This window comes from Lampetra fluviatilis, chromosome 62 (genome assembly GCF_964198595.1).
Source record: "Lampetra fluviatilis chromosome 62, kcLamFluv1.1, whole genome shotgun sequence".
Taxonomy (NCBI): Eukaryota; Metazoa; Chordata; class Hyperoartia; order Petromyzontiformes; family Petromyzontidae; genus Lampetra; species Lampetra fluviatilis.
Window position 1 is genome coordinate 764,132 of NC_136336.1, and position 20,640 is coordinate 784,771.

A 20,640-nucleotide genomic window follows, 5' to 3' on the forward strand; every position below is an offset into this window, starting at 1 on the left:
GCATCCGTGAACATAAAGCAGACCTGAAACACGGTAGGACAAACACCTCAGCCGTGGCAGATCACTGTTACAATTCAGTGGGCTCACATGACATTGACTTCTCCAAGACAGAGGTTCTCTGCAAGCCATCTGGCTACCATGAGAGATTCGTTCATGAGGCGATCCACATACAAACACAGAGACAATTTCAACCGAGAATATGGATTCTGGCTCAGCAATCATTGGAAGGACGTAATAAACCATTTCGGATCTTAACTGATTGTGTTCACGTTTACGGTGACTTTCAGACCGCAGTCCACTCACTGGCATTGACTATATATCTTGTATTCTCCGCAGGGAATGGATTCTTTGCTCCGCTGCAAGTCTCCTATTACCATTCTCCCATTGACATATTTCGTTGCTTCCTCTTAGTATCTTTCACGCGACGGTCAATGGTATAGTGTATAGCAGATTGTATAATAATAAATAGTATAAATTTGTAATGTTTAATACAATGTATAAGGTAATATATAGTATCGTAATTGTACAGTGAATATACAGCAGTGTGATATACAGTAGGGTGGATAGAATAATACATAGTGTAATATTACACTATGTATTATTCTAAGGTATAGGGTGGTGTATAGTAATACAGTATATAATTTAATATTGCGTTTGTCTATGGCAGTATATAGTACGGGGTAGACCCGTGTGATGTAAGGGGAAAAAGTTTAGCTGGAAGCATATTATATTTTTTGCGACATAGAATTGTAATGTATTACTGTTAGTAGCTCAGCTTATTGGAGAGTATATTTAGTATACTGATAATACTATGTAGTTTATACTTTAATTTTTTACGTGGTGGTTTAGTTACTGCAGCTACATACTATTAACATTTCTTCCCTTTATTAATGCTACCCCTATCCCCGCCCTTTGACGCTTCTAATCCTGCATAATGCACGGGCGTAATATGACTTTGAAACCCCCCACCCACCTCCTACGCATTTCACAAGTAGTACTAATCCCATATCTGCATTTCCCATAAATATGCTAAATTCCTCTTGATATGCAAATTATTTTGTCAAGGCGCTCTTCCCCCTCCAACCCAGCTTAAATATACGCTCCAAGCGTTGGTGTGTTTCATTCAAACGCTGTCTCCCCGACAGACCTGGTCTTCACCTGAGGACGGCTGCTTGCGTTGTGGCCGAAACGTCGTGAGAATTATTTTATTGTTTTATTTTTATTATTTTATTATTACCATTCTACGTGACTTTACCGAAAGAACCAAGAAGATGAATCCCTGCAGTCACGAAAGCTTTAAATCGAAATTTCCCACCACGTCTGTGGCTGGCAAAGTCCTCGCGCCCTATTGGTCGCCGCCGACCGCCCCGCCCCCCTCTGGAATCTATCGGCCAATAGGAAAGCGAACTTGTCGTGAAGCTGACCCCGCCCCAATCGGCGACCAATGGAGATCGCGGCCGCCGAAAGGGGCGTGGCGCTTATGCAGTTCCAGTGCTGGATTATATTTTTTACGCCTGAGGAGGACCGCTTGTGTTGCGATCGAAACGTCGGGATTTATTTATTTTATACCTACGTGACTTTACCGAAAGAATCAGGTTCGCATTAGCCACAGTGCTTGTGGTGTGTGGTTAACGCAGACATGATTGCTTGCAAATTGTTTGTATTTGGCGTTTGAACATCTCAACACCTTTTGATTTAAAGCTTTCGTGACTGCAAGGCTTCATATTCTTGGTTCTTTCGGTAAAGTCACGTAGAAGGGAAATAATAAAATAATATAAATATAAAACAATACAAATTCTCACGTTTCGACTGCAACACAAGCAATCATCAGGTGTGAAATCCACAGCAAGAAAAACCGCCACTTTTTTCAAATTTTCTTGCTGTGGATTTCACACCTGATGATGATTGCTTGTGTTGCAGTCGAAACGTGAGAATTTTTATTGTTTTATATTTATATTATTTCCCTTCTACGTGACTTTACCGAAAGAACCAAGAATATCTTAACACCTGCTTTGTTGCCGGAAAGGGTAGAACTTATTTTTGTATACTTTGATTTGTGGCAAAAAGGTCCCATGTAACAAATACCCGGTATGTGGCCTTATGAGAAAAATTAATAGGCGACGTTTCAGGCAATTACCCATCTTCATAGCACATACATAACCTACCACGAATGTGAGATATTAATGCGCTATGAGGAAGGGCCATTGCCCGAAACGTCGCCTATTATGATGTTTATGTTAAGGCCACTGTGAAATTAGCGAATTTTGCCCCCGCTTGCCGGGTTCGTTCCTCTTGAGAATCGATTCTCGGATTGCTCGGATCTCCCGAAAGCGCTGTAGAATCGATCGAATCGATGCGTGGGTGACTTGGGGGCGGAACCCGCTGGCTGAACCAAGCCTTCGAAAACCTCGCGGTGGGAGGGGAGGGGCCAAAATCTCGCGAGAGCTCGCGCGAGAAATGCGGAAGCAACCCCCGCAAATAATTTTATTTCGCAGTCTGCATAAGCCGCGATCTCCATTGGTCGCCGGTTCGGGCGGGGTCAGCTTCACGACAAGTTCGCTTTCCTATTGGCCGATAGATTTCAGAGGGGGGGCGGGGCGGGGCGGTTGGCGGCGACCAATAGGGCGCGAGGACTTTGCGAGCCACGGACAATCTGTGCTGGGAAATGTGAAGCAGGTGCGTGGGGAAAAGTTGGCGAATTGATTCGGGAAGTGGAGTTGAGAGTGAGGCGCAAACAACAGCAGCAGCAGTAAACAAACACGGTACTTCAACACTTGGCACAGCCACGTAACAGCAAGCAGTCGGTTGGGACGGTGCCAAGCTAGGTGCACCTTCGCGCTCTCGCCATCAAAGGAACTCTTCCCCCGGCGCTGGTGACGGCAGCGAACTCGGCGACTCGAGACGACGCTGCCCCCGTGTAGCCCACGCGGGCTGCCGGGGGGCCAAGTGCGGTGAGCGAGTTCAAGGGTAGAGTTGGTGGTGAGTGGGTAGAGTGCATATTGAGTGGGTAGCAGGGAAGAGTTGGTGGTGAGTGGGTAGAGTGGATAGTGAGTGGGTAGCAGGGAAGAGTTGGTGGTGAGTGAGTAGAGTGGATAGTGAGTGGGTAGAGTGGATATTGAGTGGGTAGCAGGGAAGAGTTGGTGGTGAGTGGGTAGAGTGGATAGTGAGTGGGTAGAGTGGATATTGAGTGGGTAGCAGGGAAGAGTTGGTGGTGAGTGGGTAGAGTGAGTCGAGTGGATAGTGAGTGGGTAGCAGGGAAGAGTTGGCGGTGAGTGGATATTGAGTGGGTAGCAGGGAAGAGTTGGTGGTGAGTGGATATTGAGTGGGTAGCAGGGAAGAGTTGGCGGTGAGTGGATATTGAGTGGGTAGCAGGGAAGAGTTGGTGGTGAGTGGATATTGAGTGGGTAGCAGGGAAGAGTTGGTGGTGAGTGGATAGTGAGTGGGTAGAGTGAGTAGAGTGGATATTGAGTGGGTAGCAGGGAAGAGTTGGTGGTGAGTGGGTAGAGTGAGTAGAGTGGATAGTGAGTGGGTAGCAGGGAAGAGTTGGTGGTGAGTGGGTAGAGTGGATAGTGAGTGGGTAGCAGGGAAGAGTTGGTGGTGAGTGGGTAGAGTCAGTCGAGTGGATAGTGAGTGGGTAGCAGGGAAGAGTTGGCGGTGAGTGGGTAGCAGGGAAGAGTTGGTGGTGAGTGGGTAGAGTGAGTCGAGTGGATATTGAGTGGGTAGCAGGGAAGAGTTGGTGGTGAGTGGGTAGAGTGGATAGTGAGTGGGTAGCAGGGAAGAGTTGGTGGTGAGTGAGTAGAGTGGATAGTGAGTGGGTAGAGTGGATATTGAGTGGGTAGCAGGGAAGAGTTGGTGGTGAGTGGGTAGAGTGGATAGTGAGTGGGTAGAGTGGATATTGAGTGGGTAGCAGGGAAGAGTTGGTGGTGAGTGGGTAGAGTGAGTCGAGTGGATAGTGAGTGGGTAGCAGGGAAGAGTTGGCGGTGAGTGGATATTGAGTGGGTAGCAGGGAAGAGTTGGTGGTGAGTGGATATTGAGTGGGTAGCAGGGAAGAGTTGGCGGTGAGTGGATATTGAGTGGGTAGCAGGGAAGAGTTGGTGGTGAGTGGATATTGAGTGGGTAGCAGGGAAGAGTTGGTGGTGAGTGGATAGTGAGTGGGTAGAGTGAGTAGAGTGGATATTGAGTGGGTAGCAGGGAAGAGTTGGTGGTGAGTGGGTAGAGTGAGTAGAGTGGATAGTGAGTGGGTAGCAGGGAAGAGTTGGTGGTGAGTGGGTAGAGTGGATAGTGAGTGGGTAGCAGGGAAGAGTTGGTGGTGAGTGGGTAGAGTCAGTCGAGTGGATAGTGAGTGGGTAGCAGGGAAGAGTTGGCGGTGAGTGGGTAGCAGGGAAGAGTTGGTGGTGAGTGGGTAGAGTGAGTCGAGTGGATATTGAGTGGGTAGCAGGGAAGAGTTGGTGGTGAGTGGGTAGAGTGGATAGTGAGTGGGTAGCAGGGAAGAGTTGGTGGTGAGTGGGTAGAGTCAGTCGAGTGGATAGTGAGTGGGTAGCAGGGAAGAGTTGGTGGTGAGTGGATATTGAGTGGGTAGCAGGGAAGAGTTGGTGGTGAGTGGATAGTGAGTAGAGTGGATATTGAGTGGGTAGCAGGAAAGAGTTGGTGGTGAGTGGGTAGAGTGAGTAGAGTGGATAGTGAGTGGGTAGCAGGGAAGAGTTGGTGGTGAGTGGGTAGAGTGGATAGTGAGTGGGTAGCAGGGAAGAGTTGGTGGTGAGTGGGTAGAGTCAGTCGAGTGGATAGTGAGTGGGTAGCAGGGAAGAGTTGGCGGTGAGTGGGTAGCAGGGAAGAGTTGGTGGTGAGTGGGTAGAGTGAGTCGAGTGGATATTGAGTGGGTAGCAGGGAAGAGTTGGTGGTGAGTGGGTAGAGTGGATAGTGAGTGGGTAGCAGGGAAGAGTTGGTGGTGAGTGGGTAGAGTCAGTCGAGTGGATAGTGAGTGGGTAGCAGGGAAGAGTTGGCGGTGAGTGGGTAGCAGGGAAGAGTTGGTGGTGAGTGGGTAGAGTGAGTCGAGTGGATATTGAGTGGGTAGCAGGGAAGAGTTGGTGGTGAGTGGGTAGAGTGGATAATGAGTGGGTAGCAGGGAAGAGTTGGTGGTGAGTGAGGAGTGGGTACAGAGAGTTGAGTGGGTTCCAGAGTGGGTAGTGAGTGGGTTTAGTTTAACACCCCTCCAGAATCAGAAGCGTGTTTTTGCACAGCTGTCCAGTACAAATTTAAGGCTGAGTCGACCTCGGGGAGTGAATAGTGAGTGGGTAGCAGGGAAGAGTTGGCGGTGAGTGGGTAGCAGGGAAGAGTTGGTGGTGAGTGGGTAGAGTGAGTCGAGTGGATATTGAGTGGGTAGCAGGGAAGAGTTGGTGGTGAGTGGGTAGAGTGGATAATGAGTGGGTAGCAGGGAAGAGTTGGTGGTGAGTGAGGAGTGGGTACAGAGAGTTGAGTGGGTTCCAGAGTGGGTAGTGAGTGGGTTTAGTTTAACACCCCTCCAGAATCAGAAGCGTGTTTTTGCACAGCTGTCCAGTACAAATTTAAGGCTGAGTCGACCTCGGGGAGTGAATAGTGAGTGGGTAGCAGGGAAGAGTTGGCGGTGAGTGGGTAGCAGGGAAGAGTTGGTGGTGAGTGGGTAGAGTGAGTCGAGTGGATATTGAGTGGGTAGCAGGGAAGAGTTGGTGGTGAGTGGGTAGAGTGGATAATGAGTGGGTAGCAGGGAAGAGTTGGTGGTGAGTGAGGAGTGGGTACAGAGAGTTGAGTGGGTTCCAGAGTGGGTAGTGAGTGGGTTTAGTTTAACACCCCTCCAGAATCAGAAGCGTGTTTTTGCACAGCTGTCCAGTACAAATTTAAGGCTGAGTCGACCTCGGGGAGGTCCAGGACCAGGTACCGGCGTTGTCGGCCGTGACCGGGATTCGCGAATATTCGCGGAAGAACACCACACACATAACAAGACAAAGATCCCCTGTGTAGCCTTAACAGACTGTTTGGGCCAGTGCTGTTAGCGAGCACCTTTGAGGGCCGCCACTGCACACGAGGAGGGTCGGTGGCCAACACCACGCCCGGTCGCCTTTGTCTCCCTAGCGGCGATGTTCACACATCGCACCAGGTACTCATTTGAGGCTGGGTCGGATTAGGTGAGGCCCAGGACCGGTGCAGATAATCATCGTCACCGGTGTTGGCCGTGAGCGGGAATCCAACTCGGGTCGCTGGGTTCGTAACGCCGCGCGCTGACCACTGCGCCACCGTTCTCCACACACACAGTTACACACACACAGTTACACACACAGACACCCACACAGTCACACACACATAGCCACACACACACAGTTACACACACACAGTTACACACACAGACACCCACACAGCCACACACACACATTCACACAGTTACACACACGTATACAGGCATCCAACACACACACACACGCACACTGTACGCCCATTTTACGACCAAGTCACAGACAAGCCAGAGTCGTGGCACTGTGTGGCCATGGAACTAAAACTATTGAACCATTTAGTGAACCCATAGAAACTCACAGAGATACCTCGTGACACACAGATACATGAAATGCAGTGGTACGACTGTGTGGCCATGCAACCCAAGATGAACAAGCGACACGACACTAACTTCTCAGCGTGGCTAGCAACAGCAGGATATCTCAAGATTCGCATTTAGCTCGTGAACATATTTTACATTACTCAAGCATAAAATATCTCCGAAGCTTCGTAACATTATTTGACCTTGTTTTTTGGTTTTAACGAGATGTGTCAAACTGCCCGGATAGTAACCTCGTGTTGTTGACGTCGATTGGCCAGGAGATGGCAGCACAGTTGTGGGTTTGTGTTGAGTCTGTGCGGCAGCTCTTGAGTGTCCACGCGGTGAGGTTTTTATTTTATATTTCCTTTCACACGAAGCACCACTTATTGCAATTGACCAGAAATTCCCATCCTCTAGGACCCTTCTAAAACAAAGTCTTAGAGACGACTTGCTGAGGCTTTCCTCAAATTTGGTAATTTTTCACCGGATAAAGGGCATCATATTTAACGATTGCAAACACACAAAGCCAAAACAAAGATTCCCTTATAGCCTTCACAGACTGTTGGGGCAAGTGCTGTTAGCGAGCCGCACCAATGAAAAACACACACCCGTACAGTCGTGGTCAACCAGACAGCAGGGCACATGGGTGTTTGAAATGCGACTTGGCTGAGAGTGCGTTCTGCCCGATTTGTATGGGTGAAGTTGGACCAAATTTGACAGTAAATCTCGCAGACCTATCCACGAGCTCGGCTCAAAGAGACGCTGGGCGAATTGTTGGGAGTGCCTGACGCCGTGAAAGTGAAAGGACCATCTTCATATATAAGTTTTATATATTCACCTGTTTCGGTTTAACTTGGCCTTGTTAGGGTTTCGGCCTTCCGAAAATTATCCGAAGTGTGAGTTCTGTACGCAATGGCGTCCTGTGATTTTTGTAGTTAACATAATTTGACGCACGGTAGACTCGATTATCCGCGTGCGGTTTAGCTGATGAACTGTGCACCTGAGATTTTGACATGAATAAATAACTCGTGGATTTTCCCTTAAGCCCAAATTAATCATCTAAAAACACTTATACACATTATTCTTGGAAATGTTTATTACAAGTCATGTGCTTAAACCGAACAAATATGTGCTTCGGTTAATCCGAAATCCACGTGATCGGCCCTACAGTACAGTAGTTGCCATATTTTTACAACAGTGGGCAGAGTTTGATGTTGATTGGCGTGGCTCTTCTGCTGTCCACTTAGTGGGCCACGTGTTAACACTGAGCACGCGCATCGACCGTGGGTATTCGTTCTAAATCGAAGAGTAACAATCGAAATCGTCAGTTGTGCTTCATTTTGAGTAATTTATCCGATAATTTTGTGAGTTTTAATTTACTAAACTGTGCGATTGCAGATAAACTTATAGATAATGTATGCTTATATCAGTGGTTTTTGGAATGGAGATCCGCGGAAAATGTATATTTTAGGATTATCCGCGAATTTGAATTATCCACGGTCGCCCTCCCCATCATTAGCGCGGATAATCGAGATTCTGCTGTATCTAAAGTTTGTGGTATCACAGAAAAGTCTTATCCATACCTGTTTCGACTCGACTAAAGTCTGCCAAAGAAATTACCTGCAGTTACTTTGTCGACTTCATTTAAGGCCACGCCAATGCTGATGCCATCCATTGAAATGCAAACCCGTGTCGGGGTATTTTGCTTATCTAAACATATTCCATTCTAACTCACACACACACATCCTGGGGAAGATGAATGAAACGTCAAGTTTGATCGAAGACCCCCTGTGTATTTTGTGCGTCGTGTTCTCGCTCTCTGATGCCAACTCAGCTCACCCTTGTGCCACACCGTTCCTCTTCCGTGAGTGCTATTCATTTTCTGTTGTGGTGCTGACAGCCAAACGTCACTGATCGTTTTTTTTATGACGAGCACAGTGCGATTCTAATCCCGCACCTCCGATTAGCACGGTTGGCTACGTACAGTGCGAAAGAAGTTCAACACACTTACACAACATACACAGACAAACATATCAACAACAACAACCGCCATTCGCCACTAAGTGGCGGTGACGTCACCACGACGCTTGTGCCAGGCCAAGTGCACCTTGAGGCCACGTGAAGTGTCGAACGCCCGCTGGCAGGAGGTCACGGGGCAGACCCAGGTGTCACGGGTCGACTGACCGAGATGACCAAGATGATTGGCTGATGCACCACCTGTGCCCCCTACTGTACCAACTTGCTGTGCTTTAGCCACCCGGCGCTCCGCTCGTTGTTGTGAGCGTCGCTCCTCCGCCCTCTGTTGTTGTTGGAGGGCGACTGCCTCCAACTGCCCAGTAGCGTCCTTCACGAGCCTCCTCCACAGAGGCCGATCTTGACACCGCTGGTACCAGTCATCGGCAAGTCCACTCAGCTCCACGTTCTCCTGTACCACATCACTCCATCTCTTCTCTAGCCCGTGCCGCGCCCGTTTAGCCCCCTCGATCCGGCTGAACAAAAGCTGTTTAGGCATGCGGTGGCTGGGCATGCGGGCTACATGACCCAGCCAACGCAGCCTTGCCTGCCGGAGGAGCTCACCGATGGGGGCTTTGCCCAGATCTTTCAATGATTTGTGAGCTCCTCACACAATCCAGCCTGGTTAAACCCAGGATGGATCATAGACAGGCCAGCCTAAATGTTTCCAACCGGCGAAGATGCTCCATTAGGGGGTCCACGTTTCGCAAGCGTAGAGAAGGGAGGGAATGACATATACAAACAGACACACACGCGTACGAAGCTGTAACATTTTGCCGCATTTCCCCGTGCCATCGCTGTGCTCTGCGTCGACAGCGAAAGCGGCGCACGGCAGCAGCGGCAGTAGCGGCGGCAGCAGCGCTCGACCAGCGCCCCCCTGGGGGGCCCCACCACCGCCGTCGCGATGAACGTCGGCGTGGCGCACAGCGAGGTGAACCCCAACACGCGCGTCATGAACAGCCGCGGCATGTGGCTCTCGTACGTGCTGGCCGTGCTCCTGCTGCACGTCGTGCTGCTCTCCATCCCCTTCGTCAGCGTCCCAGTCGTGTGGACGCTCACCAACGTCATCCACAACGTGGTGAGGAGGTCCGCGGACCGCTGATGATTACGGGCCGGCTGATTGAGAACTTATTTATTTACCACTGCTTTTTATGTCCGGATAGAGGTTTTTTGATGGGTTAGATCGCGTGAATATAAATGGTGTCGTCAAACCCGCAACCACACCCGATGCAGCCCAATTAGCAAGGTTTGTTACGTAAACAAAACGTGACAATTAGTGATTAGTTCCACACTAACCAATTGTTTGTTGGAGAGTAAACCCACACAATATTTACAATTCGAGTACCGTGATGTTTCGCCGGTAAATACAACTCGGCCTCATCAGGTGTGAAGACCACTTTGTTGAGTTGACATTTTCTTTTTGTGTTTATTTTGTCATCCTTCACTGCCTGTCCGCCTGCCCGTACCTCCGATGAGCGCGGTTGGCTGCGTACGATGCAAAATAAGTTCAGTGTATAGTCCATTATGGGAAAATCGCGTTATAATTAATAATATATATAATATAGGGGGTAAAGCACAGTCCGCAATAATGCTTGAGATGTGTATGCAGCCTGAACAAAGACTGACATGCGTGGGTAGCATATAGAAGCATCCAGCAGCATCCCAATTCCTTGTGAGACGATGCTATGTCGAGGCAGCTGTACAAGCATTATTCCTACTCGCGCGATAAAGTTCCGTTCACTCCATGCATTATATCCAATTCGTGTTATAAAAAAATGTGTTCCCCAATCTTGATTTGAAGCTTTCGTGACTGCAGGAATCCATACTTTTTGGTTCTTTTGGTAAAGTCACGTAGGTAGAAAAAGAAAATTAAAATAAACATAATATATTAAATTAATCCAGCAGTGGACCTGCTGGATGAATTTTTCTGCATGAGGATGACCTCTTGTGTTGCGATCGAAACGTCGTGATATATTATTTTTTTAATTAGATTTTTCTACTTACGTGACTTTTTCTGAATGAACCAAAGAGAATATGTTCCCCAATAAATTAATCGTATTATACTGGTAGGAACCTCCTGGTTACACCAGCCCACAGGGGATTATTGTGTCCGTCCGTCGTGCATCCAACAATGGGAGGGGTGGGGCTGGGTGGAGAGGGGAGGGTGGGGAGGGGCTGGGTGTGGAGGGTGGGGAGGGGCTGGGATGGGAGGGTGGGGAGGGGCTGGGTGGGGAGGGGCTGGTCACCCCGTGGTGCCCTGATCTACGTTTAACCTACTCACGCCAGCTTGTGCCCGCCCTCACAGTCGGCCATATTTGCGGAACACCACGCCGCCATTGACCGAGCAACCCAACGTTCTTACCAGCTCCCTCCGCAGGAATGTGATAAATATAAAATTAAAACACCCGGCATTATAGGAGAACAGTTTGTACATACGTACGTGTGAAACGCAATGAAGTTTGGGTTTAGGTAGAATGTAAAATGTAGCTGCCATTCAGATGAATGAGGATGCATCGGAGACTAAACTTTGAAGCATGCAAGAGGTAAACAGAGCTGGGAACTCGTTACACTTGGCAGGCCGAGGTGGAGAGACCTGTGCTGTGACACGGTGTCCACTGGAGTGGCGCATGTGGGGTCTGTGCAGGAGAACAGGGTGCCACGGTGGCTATTAGATGTTAACTACCTCGCCTGGTAGCAGGAAGTCATGAGTTTTATCCAAAACCTGACGCCTGCTGTTGTTTATTTGGAGTTTGCGTGTCTCTCTCCCCGTGGTCACATGGATTTTTATCCGCATCCTCCGGTTTTTCTTTATCACATTTAGAATTTAGCCACTTCGTTGAGCTATCATTTATGATAGCCAAGTCGCTTCTGAAAAGAGCTATATAGTTCAGTGGGCCTTACCTGGAAAAATTTAAATTGTTTCCAGTTTTTTTTCCATAGTTTTAAGAGAATGCGTCGCAAAGCAAGTGCTTTGAGTTTTAAAGTTTAACCCATATGCTGCGTTTCTTTGGGCGGAAACTAGACCAACTCAGATTCTAAAGCAGACTTTCCAAACCAAGTTTGAGTTGCGACAGGTGGCTGAATCAACCTGCGGATTAACTTTTTGCGAGTGAGCCGTTGAATATGGCACGAAGAATTGAAGGCATCTCGCATGAGTGGTTTTAGAAGCTGGGTTGCAGTTTATACACGCTTGTGATCCAGTGCGGGTCTGTGGATCGAGCAGATTTACTAAACTTCCACCAAAGCTGATGGAGCTGTGGCTTGGAGGCGGCAGCAGTGCAGCGGGTAGATGTGTGGTGGCGTAGCGGTTAGCACGCTGCGCTACGAACCCGAGTTCGATTCCCGCTCACGGCCAACATCAGTGATGATAATCTGAATCGGTCCTGTACCTCCCCTAGGTCGACTCAGCCTCAAATTAGTACCTGGTGCGGTGTGCAAACATTGCTACTGGTGAGACAAAGGCGGCTGGGTGTGGTGCTGGCCACCCACCCCTTCGTGTGCCATGGCAGCCTTCATAGGTGCTCACTAACAGCACTTGCCCCAACAGTCTGTTATAAGCTATAGGGGAGATCTCTTTGTCTTTTGTGGTGGCCAAAAACCGTGTTCCAAAGATGTCTTTAACAGACACCTCATGAGAGTCCAATATTAATGTGGAACACATGGGAGGAAATATCAGCCAACCGTAAGCAGTGAAGTGTCTGTCGCCGACTCGTTCAAGAGGGTTGAAGAAGAAAGGGCAAAAGCCCTATCATCATCAACACCAGCAGCAGCAATGCCACAACACAAATCTCATTCAGTAGATGAGCAGCGACTCCTTTCCCACAGTGCGGCTGATGCTTCTGCTCAAGGGCTGGGCCGCTGCTGGCTCTTCTGCGCAGTCATCATCATTTGCGATGGACAGCCGAAGAAAAAGAGAGAACCCGTCTTTGTAATTCTCTCATGTGGGTTTTCTGCAGCTGCTTAAATTCCCTGCTCCCCTGAGAAAACTATTCTGGAACAAGCAATTCAGCCCATATTCCCATGCAAGGATCTTCCCCTTTCGCAGGAGTCTTGAATCTCTGAGGATGAACAAATTGCAGTCCATTCCCCTATCATGTGTGTTGTTTTCATAACGCGAATTGGATATGCAGTGAGGGAAAAAAGTATTTGATCCCCTGCTGATTTTGTACGTTTGCTCACTGACAAAGAAATTATCAGTCTATAATTTTAATGGTAGGTTTATTTGAACAGTGCGAGACAGAATAACAACAAAAAATCCAGAGAAACGCATGTCAAAAATGTTATAAATTGATTTGCATTTTAATGAGGGAAATAAGTATTTGACCCCTCTGCAAGACATGACAGTATTTGGTGGCAAAACCATTATTTGCAATCATAGAGGTCAGACGTTTCTTGTAATTGGCCACCAGCTTTGCACACATCTCAGGAGGGATTTTGTACCACTCCTCTTTGCAAATCTTCTCCAAATCATTAAGGTTTCGAGGCTGACGTTGGGCAACTCGAACCTTCAGCTCCCTCCACAAATTTTCTATGGGATTAATGTCTGGAGACTGGCTAGGCCACTCCAGGACCTTAATGTGCTTTCTTGAGCAGGGGGACGTTGCAGGCGCTGCAGGATTTCAGTCCTTCACGGCGTAGTGTGTTACCAACTGTTTTCTTGGTGACTATGGTCCCAGCTACCTTGAGATCATTGACAAGATCCTCCCGTGTAGTTCTGGGATGATTCCTCACCGTTCTCATGATCATTGCAACTCCACGAGGTGAGATCTTGCATGGACCCCCAGGCCGAGGGAGATTGACAGTTCTTTTGTGTTTCTTCCATTTGCGAATAATCGCACCAACTGTTGTCGTCTTCTCACCAAGCTGCCTGGCGATGGTCTTGTAGCCCATTCCAGCCTTGTGTATGTCTACAATCTTGTCCCTGACATCCTTGGAGAGCTCTTTGGTCTCGGCCATGGTGGAGAGTTTGGAATCTGATTTATTGATTTCTTCTGAGAGTGTGCTCCTAATCTCAGCTCGTTACCTGTATAAAAGACACCTGGGAGCCAGAAATCTTTCTGATTGAGAGGGGGTCAAATACTTATTTCCCTCATAAAAATGCAAATCAATTTATAACATTTTTGACATGCGTTTTTCTGGATTTTTGTTGTTGTTATTCTGTCTCTCACTGTTCAAATAAACCTACCATTAAAATTATAGACTGATCATTTCTTTGTCAGTGGGCAAACGTACAAAATCAGCAGGGGATCAAATACTTTTTTCCCTCACTGTATAACGCGATTAATGTATTGGGGAACACATTTTTGCATAACGTGGATGCGAATTGGATCTATAACGCGATCGAGCGAATGGAACGAAGTCACGCGATTAGGAATAAGTAGTCATACGGCTGCCTCGGCGTGGCATCACACAAGGCATTGGGATGCTGCTGGATAGTTCTAAACGCTACCCACACACCTCAGTCTTTGTTCAGGCCTGCATTGTGCATCTCTCGCATTATTGCGGACCGTGCTTTACATCAGTTATCATAACTGGATTTTTGTTTCCATAACGCGGTGTTCTTCAGGAGTGTAGCTACTACCGTGGCGTTATAGAAGAACTGACCATACGTTTGTGAAGGTGCACACCTGTTCACGACAATGACAATGATGGAGTGGCTGTGTGCTTGTCACGTTGCAGGGAATGTATTTGTTCCTCCACACACTGAAAGGCACCCCCTTTGAGACTCCGGACCAGGGCCGGGCACGCCTCCTCACCTACTGGGAGCAGATGGACCATGGCTTTCAGTACACTGCCTCCAGGAAGTTCCTCACCATCAGCCCTATTGTCCTGTGAGTTTTTGAGCCCCCCAGAGAGTTTTGTACAATCACACGCAGGCCTCTTAAGAGGCCATCACTTCGCTATGTAACCTTATTGGGTGTACAGTAGTAGTCCCTCGATTAACAGTGACATCAGTTGAAGGTTTTTCGGTTAACGTTTTGCCTCCCATAGGATCCCATGGTTACGACTGACGTTAACGTTGTGACTTATGTTAACCTGTTTACATTGTGCACGCGGGGGGGCAATATCGGCCAAACCGAGCGCTCGTAAGTTAGGCTGAGCCACGACCTCAGCCAATCAGTGACGCCCATCTATGAGCGTTTAGACCTCGCCTGGCTTTGTTTACATTACGGTTTCTGTTTTGGTAGTGGAAAAACGGCTCTCTTGCAGACTTGGTGATGTTTGCTTATTTTTCAACTTATAAATGAATTCAACTTAACAATTATTTCGATTAACAGTAGTTTTGATGGAACGTATTACAAAAATATTAACGGAGGGACTGCTAGAGTCTAAAACATCAACTGTCGCTCAGAGATTTCATATAATCACACACAGGCCGGTTAGAGGCTATCGGTTAACCATGTAACCATATTAGTTCTAGTATAAACATTCACACAATTACCCTCTTGCGTAAACTACATAAACTGCATTCAACGTTACGTGTTGCCTCTGTTCTTGCTATGGTCCAGAACGGTCTCTTCATATTTACAAACTCCACCCAATCTGCATGATGTAAAAAAGCTAACGCTTGTTAAAATCTCTAAAACGGGGGTTTAAAGTTGGGCTCTGCCTTCTTCTCACCTGATGGGAATCGCCGCCGAGTTGTGGTGGTGGTGCACTCCACCTTTGAAAGTATCAACTATTTACACTAAATATTTGTTTTTATTTTACCATGTAAGGCGGCCCACTAAGCTGCTATATAGCTATATTTCAGAAGTGACCTGGGTATCGCAAAATTATAGCTCCACGAAGCCGCTTATCATCATCATGTGGAAATTTATAGCAGCAGCCAAATACTCTAAACATGCGTGACTTTGCTTCTAAATGTGGAGGGGAAAATAAACGGAGGACCCGGAGAAAAATCCACGTGTTAAAGTCAGGGCACGTTCTCAAACTTGCAATTCGATGTAGATTTCTGCAATTCGATGTTTTAATTTTTTGTATTTGTTACCGGGCTGCTCGCCACCTCGGAAGTGATACCGGTTCCCACGATGCCGTGCAGCTGGGGTAATTAAAATTCAAAACCTCCACGCGAATGACATTTTTTTTGTTTTTGCCGTTGGGGGGCGGGGGTGTGCGGCTCGTCCGATTGTGTTTGCAGGTACTTCCTGGCGAGCTTCTACACAAAATACGAGGTGGCTCACTTTGCGGTGAACACCGTCTCCCTGCTCAGCGTCCTCATCCCCAAGCTGCCCCAGCTGCACGGAGTGCGCTTCTTGGGCATCAACAAGTACTGAAGGGGGGACGCGGAGGCGTGCCCCAGCTGGTTCAGCAAGCCCCAGCTGGTTTGGCACGCGTACCCCTCGTGTGCTTTTCCGCCACCAAGTGTTGCTGGGCATTGTCGCTCATCAGTGGTGGGGTACGGGGTGGGGTGGTGCGGACACAATACGTGCGCGCGCCGATACGTTCGCCGTGCGTCTCGTGTTGTTCTTTGCTCGTCCACACTTGCCCCGGTGTCCCCTGCCCGTCTTCCCCCTGGAGACTGATTTTGCCCCTTTGTTGCGAGCATCTACATGTCTCTTTTGTGTCCTCGTCAGGGGTTTTATTTGTGTGTGTGTGTGAATTTGTACACGCATCCTTCCGCGTGCGTGTGTTCGCGTGCGTGCACGTGCGTGTTCGCGGGCTTTATTCGTTTTGCGGCGGGGTAAAAATTTGCCGCCCGCTTCGGGTCTCCGCCCATGTAAGGGAAATGCACGCCATATGGCCATATGACTTTGCGCGGAGCGCCCCTACACCACGCTGCCCATGTGTGCACGGTTGCGGGCGTTGGATGTTGCATTCGGGAGAGCCCGGGGGGCTGGGGTGGGGGGGTGTAATGGCTAGCTAGCACGCACGTAGCAATGCGTGTCCTCTGGCTCGGGTGCGAGGCTCTCGGAGCGCCCCCTTGTTGGCGCTGCAGATTTTCGAAACCTGTCTGGACAGGGCCCCCCACTCCGCCCCCCCCCCCCAGCCTGCTCACCTTGCCAGGGGGGGTTCACTTTCACGTGGCTCTCGCTTCGTGCGATCGTGCAAGGGGGCGGTGGGGAGCTGGGCAAGACGTTCAGTTTTGTGTGAGCAAGGGCCCCCGCTATGGGAGTTTGTAAGCAGTGGCTCAGGAGAGTCCGGTGACGAATGTCAACCGCTGTAAACTTTTGACGAAATGTATCATATGTGGCGGTATATGTACCGGTGCATCATAACATAACCGGTTGCTCTTAAAACAGTTCTGACATCAAATTTTAACGAACATTTCCGTCTTCCAGCCGCTTCGGCATCACGTGAACTGATGTTGATGCACCACCACCACCCCGTAGGATTTTTTGATCGGGGTTCACGAAGTGCAGGGAAAAGAAAAAAGTAATTGCGATTTTATTTATTTATGGCACAGCTCTGGTGTAGTACCGCCCTATATGTTCAAATGCGGCTTTAATATCGATGCGTCGAGCTATCAAAATAAATGACAACAATAAATGCAGATTTTATTCAGAAACCCAAATTTTTGCCGCGATCGATTTCCTGGCCAAGTTGTGAAAGGATGCATATGAAAGGTTGACTTGACCTCAGACGAGAAGCTTGAGCTTGAACCCGGGAGCTGAGTAAAGCAGCGTTAGCACCCCTGGCACAGTCCTGAGCCTCCTGTACCCCTGGCACAGTCGCCTCTACAGCTGGGTGCTGTTGACAATGCGGGTGCATTGGTTAACTCATCACATTGTGATGAGTTAATTGAACATTGTATTTTGACTTAAAACTTTCGTGACTGCAGGAATTCATATTCTTTGGTTCTTTTGGTAAAGTCACGTTGATATAAAAATAATAATAAAAAATAAAGTAGATAAAAATATTCACTTTTTTATTATTTTTCTTGTATCTACGTGACTTTACTGAAAGAACTAAAGAATATCATCACATTGTAGATTTAAATTATCTATTGTGAATGTTTGGCTCATGAAAAAATATGATCATTGTAATAAAAGTGCCCCTTAAATAAAAAAACCCCATAACTTCAACGAGTGAACAATGTCATATGCTGCACTTACACACGTAATGCTTGATGGTTACACTTGAATATCACGTTTGACATGCAACAGTGTTTGTGCTTCCGCAAAATTTTAATTGCCCTTTGATTCGCGCGATGCTGCTGCTTGGCCCGGTGAGCGTGAATGCAGTTGCCAGTAAAGCCCTGCCTTGCACCAGATTTACGTCTTGCCCAAACGTGTCACGGTTTTCTCCATTGTGCCGGTAGGCATTGGCAAATCGTGTTTTTATTGCCAAAAAAATGCGCGTTATATGTACGTTGAACTTCTTTTACACCGTACGTAACCAACCGTGACAATTGGAGGTGCGAGGGAGAAGGATATCGGTGCAACAAACTGGCGGCGTGAATCGAATTTTACGCGAGATCGCGGGCAGGTGCCAGCGCTAAGTACGACGATAGCACCAGTACCCGCTTCGTGCAGTCGCCAAGAAGCTCCGCCTGCTTCTTTTCATCTAAGTCTCAGGGTAACGTGATTCATCCACTTCACAATTCGGTGGGCGGACGAAACAACAAATGCGTGGCACTACGGACGTGTTGGCGGACGCTTCGATATTAGGACAGCCACTGGAGATATCCACTTTTAAATAATCTAGATTGAAAACTCATTTCTTCAGAACTGCTTCTTGTGTTTGGTTTGTTATCCCCCCCCTCCCGCACCTCCAATTTGCATGGTTGGCTAGGTACTTTGCAAAAGAAGTTCAACATGCGTACATACATCACACTTGTGATTGGCACGGTTGGCTACGTACGGTGCGAAAGAAGTTCAACATTTGTATGTGCGTACGTACAGAGCGCCGTCGCGTAAAATAAACGTTTCGCTCCGGGTCGGGACTGGTGTGATACAGTCACCCTGTTCGCCGAGGCTTCCGGTGATTAACATCAGGGACCATTGGGGCTCATGAGGAATGGAACAGGTTGAATTGGACCACGACATTAAATGATTACAATTCTTTTTTTTGTACTCGGAAATGTTGCTTTGATTACTTGTGGGACACATTACGTACAGCAATCGAAGCTCTCAGGTTTATCTTGTAAATGGGAAAAATGGAAAAATAAGCGTCGGTGGGGATTACCGGCTGCGTTGTTGCGTGACGGTTGTTCCAGATTGAAAACGAATTCGCTCTGCTCTCTTTGCGTGACTGCAAATGCACTGCGGAAAGAATAAAACGCGCCCAGAGTTCCGTTTTGTACGTGGACCAAAAAAAAAGAAACAAAAACCCCCCCGCATCGTCATAAGTTGATTCAAATCAATTTGAGTTTTTATGCTGCTTGACAAATGAAGTGAAGTGTAAAATCTTTTCCCCATGTTTGTATTCACCGCGTTGCCTCGCAAAGCGACTGACGCGAAACTCACGGTGGACATCCTGAGAATCCAACTTTGTTATCGAAACGGTCGTAGTAATTTATTTACACCGAATTCTGTATTTTTTTATTTTATTTCTGCTTAAATCCTGTGCTTACTACCAATGTAGAAATTGTCACAAAAAGCAACATTTTTACTCCTGTGCCCAAGTACCTGGATCGATGTCCAAATGCCTTACTGTTATCGATATTATTTATGGTGAATACTTTTCTGGTTCATGGCTTACTTTAAATAAACGTTGCATAAACTGGGTTGTGTGTTTGTCCTAAATGCCCTTGACTCGTGAACGCGAGTCCTGGATTGGTGGCTGGCTTGCTGGCTTTGCTGACCCCGTGCCTGTACTGGACATCTGTGGGGAAACAAAAAAAGATCTTCATTGCTCATCAGATTCCTCCTGCAGTCAAAACATTACGATTCCCAATGAGAGCTGCGTTCACCTGCGTTCACCTGCGTTCACCTGCGTTCACCTGCGTTCACCTGCGTTCACCTGCGTTCACCTGCGTTCCGCAGCGCAGCCGTGTGTCCCCACTGCATTGAGACGCTTACGAAGCCTTAGAGATGTCTCTCAGGCTTAAGGGGGTGGGTGCCCTGCCCTTGCACGGTGCTTGCGCTACCTACAGCTGCGAGTATTGCTTTTTTGTAATTGGGTGCAATTGTGAACAATAGCCATATCAGTCTTTACTACATCTCATCGGCATAATCATTGGTTCACTACAGCTCAAAGACTCAATCCCTACAAAGCGTGGGGTGAAGTTGGGAGATGTCCCATGTGTGAGCTTGGCATTTGAAGGCCTGAACACCAGAATCGGTGATTTCGCCTACAATGTGTTCATCAGGGAGGCAATTATGTATCCGGACAGCAGAGTGAAGCAGAAGGGAGCTTCTGTCCAGGGAGCAATGTTCTGGCAACTGGGGGAACAAGGGCGTGACTTGGAAGGTTCGTGAATAATCGGGTGGTACGGCGTCTTTCATATGGGGGTGGTAGCATGGCCTGAAGGTCTGTGGGGAGGCAATGGTTGGTGTGCGTTTTGTACCAGGGATTGTGACAGCAGCAGCTTGTCGACGGTGATGACGAGTTGTGTGCTGGCCGTGGGCTTCATCAACACCAATTATTTTCAGTGCCTTCTTCTGGATGTTGTCGACAAGGTTTAGGTGAGTTGGTCGGGCGTTCATATAGCACTCCATGACACTGGGGACACGAGTTTTGTAGACTGGCTCGGCCCCCTGTGTCAAGTTTTGTTGGCCACCTTTCTCAGTGCACCCAGTCTCTGTCCTGCTCTGAAGGAGATGTTGGTGAGATGTTTTGACCAATGTCGGCTTGCTGTCAATGTTAGCACCGAGGATCTCGAGCATGTTGGTTGATGCTTAGCTGACAGAATCAGAATATATTAATGTATACAGCAGGAGGAATCCGATGAGCTATAAAGCTCTTTTTCACAGATGTCCATTAGAGGGCGGGTAAGAACTTTACAACAACAAAAGGTACAAAAACACGATAGTGCAAAGTACAAGAAAGGTAAACCACCCAAACATATCTTCCATTTGTCTGGCCAGATGTCACATTCCTGGTTCAGGCTCACTGCCGCCGTGTAGCTTTTTGCAAGTGATCGTATTGGAGTGTCGAGGGTTGAGACGTCAGTGTAGATG

General features: G+C 48.0%; 1 protein-coding gene across 5 annotated transcripts; it reads left to right on the forward strand.

The window, feature by feature from the left end:
- Positions 1-2,601: 2,601 nt before the first annotated feature.
- On the forward strand, positions 2,602-19,244 carry LOC144951479 (ORM1-like protein 3). 5 transcript variants are annotated; one of them, XM_078881784.1, is made up of 5 exons: positions 2,602-2,951; positions 6,159-6,234; positions 9,392-9,653; positions 14,255-14,406; positions 15,717-19,244. In XM_078881784.1, the coding sequence occupies exons 3-5, from the start codon at positions 9,480-9,482 to the stop codon at positions 15,850-15,852; spliced, it is 462 nt and encodes a 153-aa protein (XP_078737910.1). In that variant the 5' UTR covers positions 2,602-2,951; positions 6,159-6,234; positions 9,392-9,479; the 3' UTR covers positions 15,853-19,244. The 5 variants fall into 5 exon arrangements, with proteins under 5 accessions (XP_078737910.1, XP_078737909.1, XP_078737908.1 ...); XM_078881783.1 differs by lacking the exon at positions 6,159-6,234 and having other exon boundaries at positions 2,602-2,979; XM_078881782.1 differs by lacking the exon at positions 6,159-6,234.
- Positions 19,245-20,640: the final 1,396 nt, after the last annotated feature.

Coding starts and splice junctions, on each gene's coding strand:
- LOC144951479 (XM_078881783.1), top strand. CDS start 9,480: ATGAACGTCGGCGTGGCGCACAGCGAGGTGAACCCCAACACGCGCGTC. Junction 9,654..14,254: donor CCAACGTCATCCACAACGTG/GTGAGGAGGTCC, acceptor GTCACGTTGCAG/GGAATGTATTTGTTCCTCCA. Junction 14,407..15,716: donor ACCATCAGCCCTATTGTCCT/GTGAGTTTTTGA, acceptor TTGTGTTTGCAG/GTACTTCCTGGCGAGCTTCT.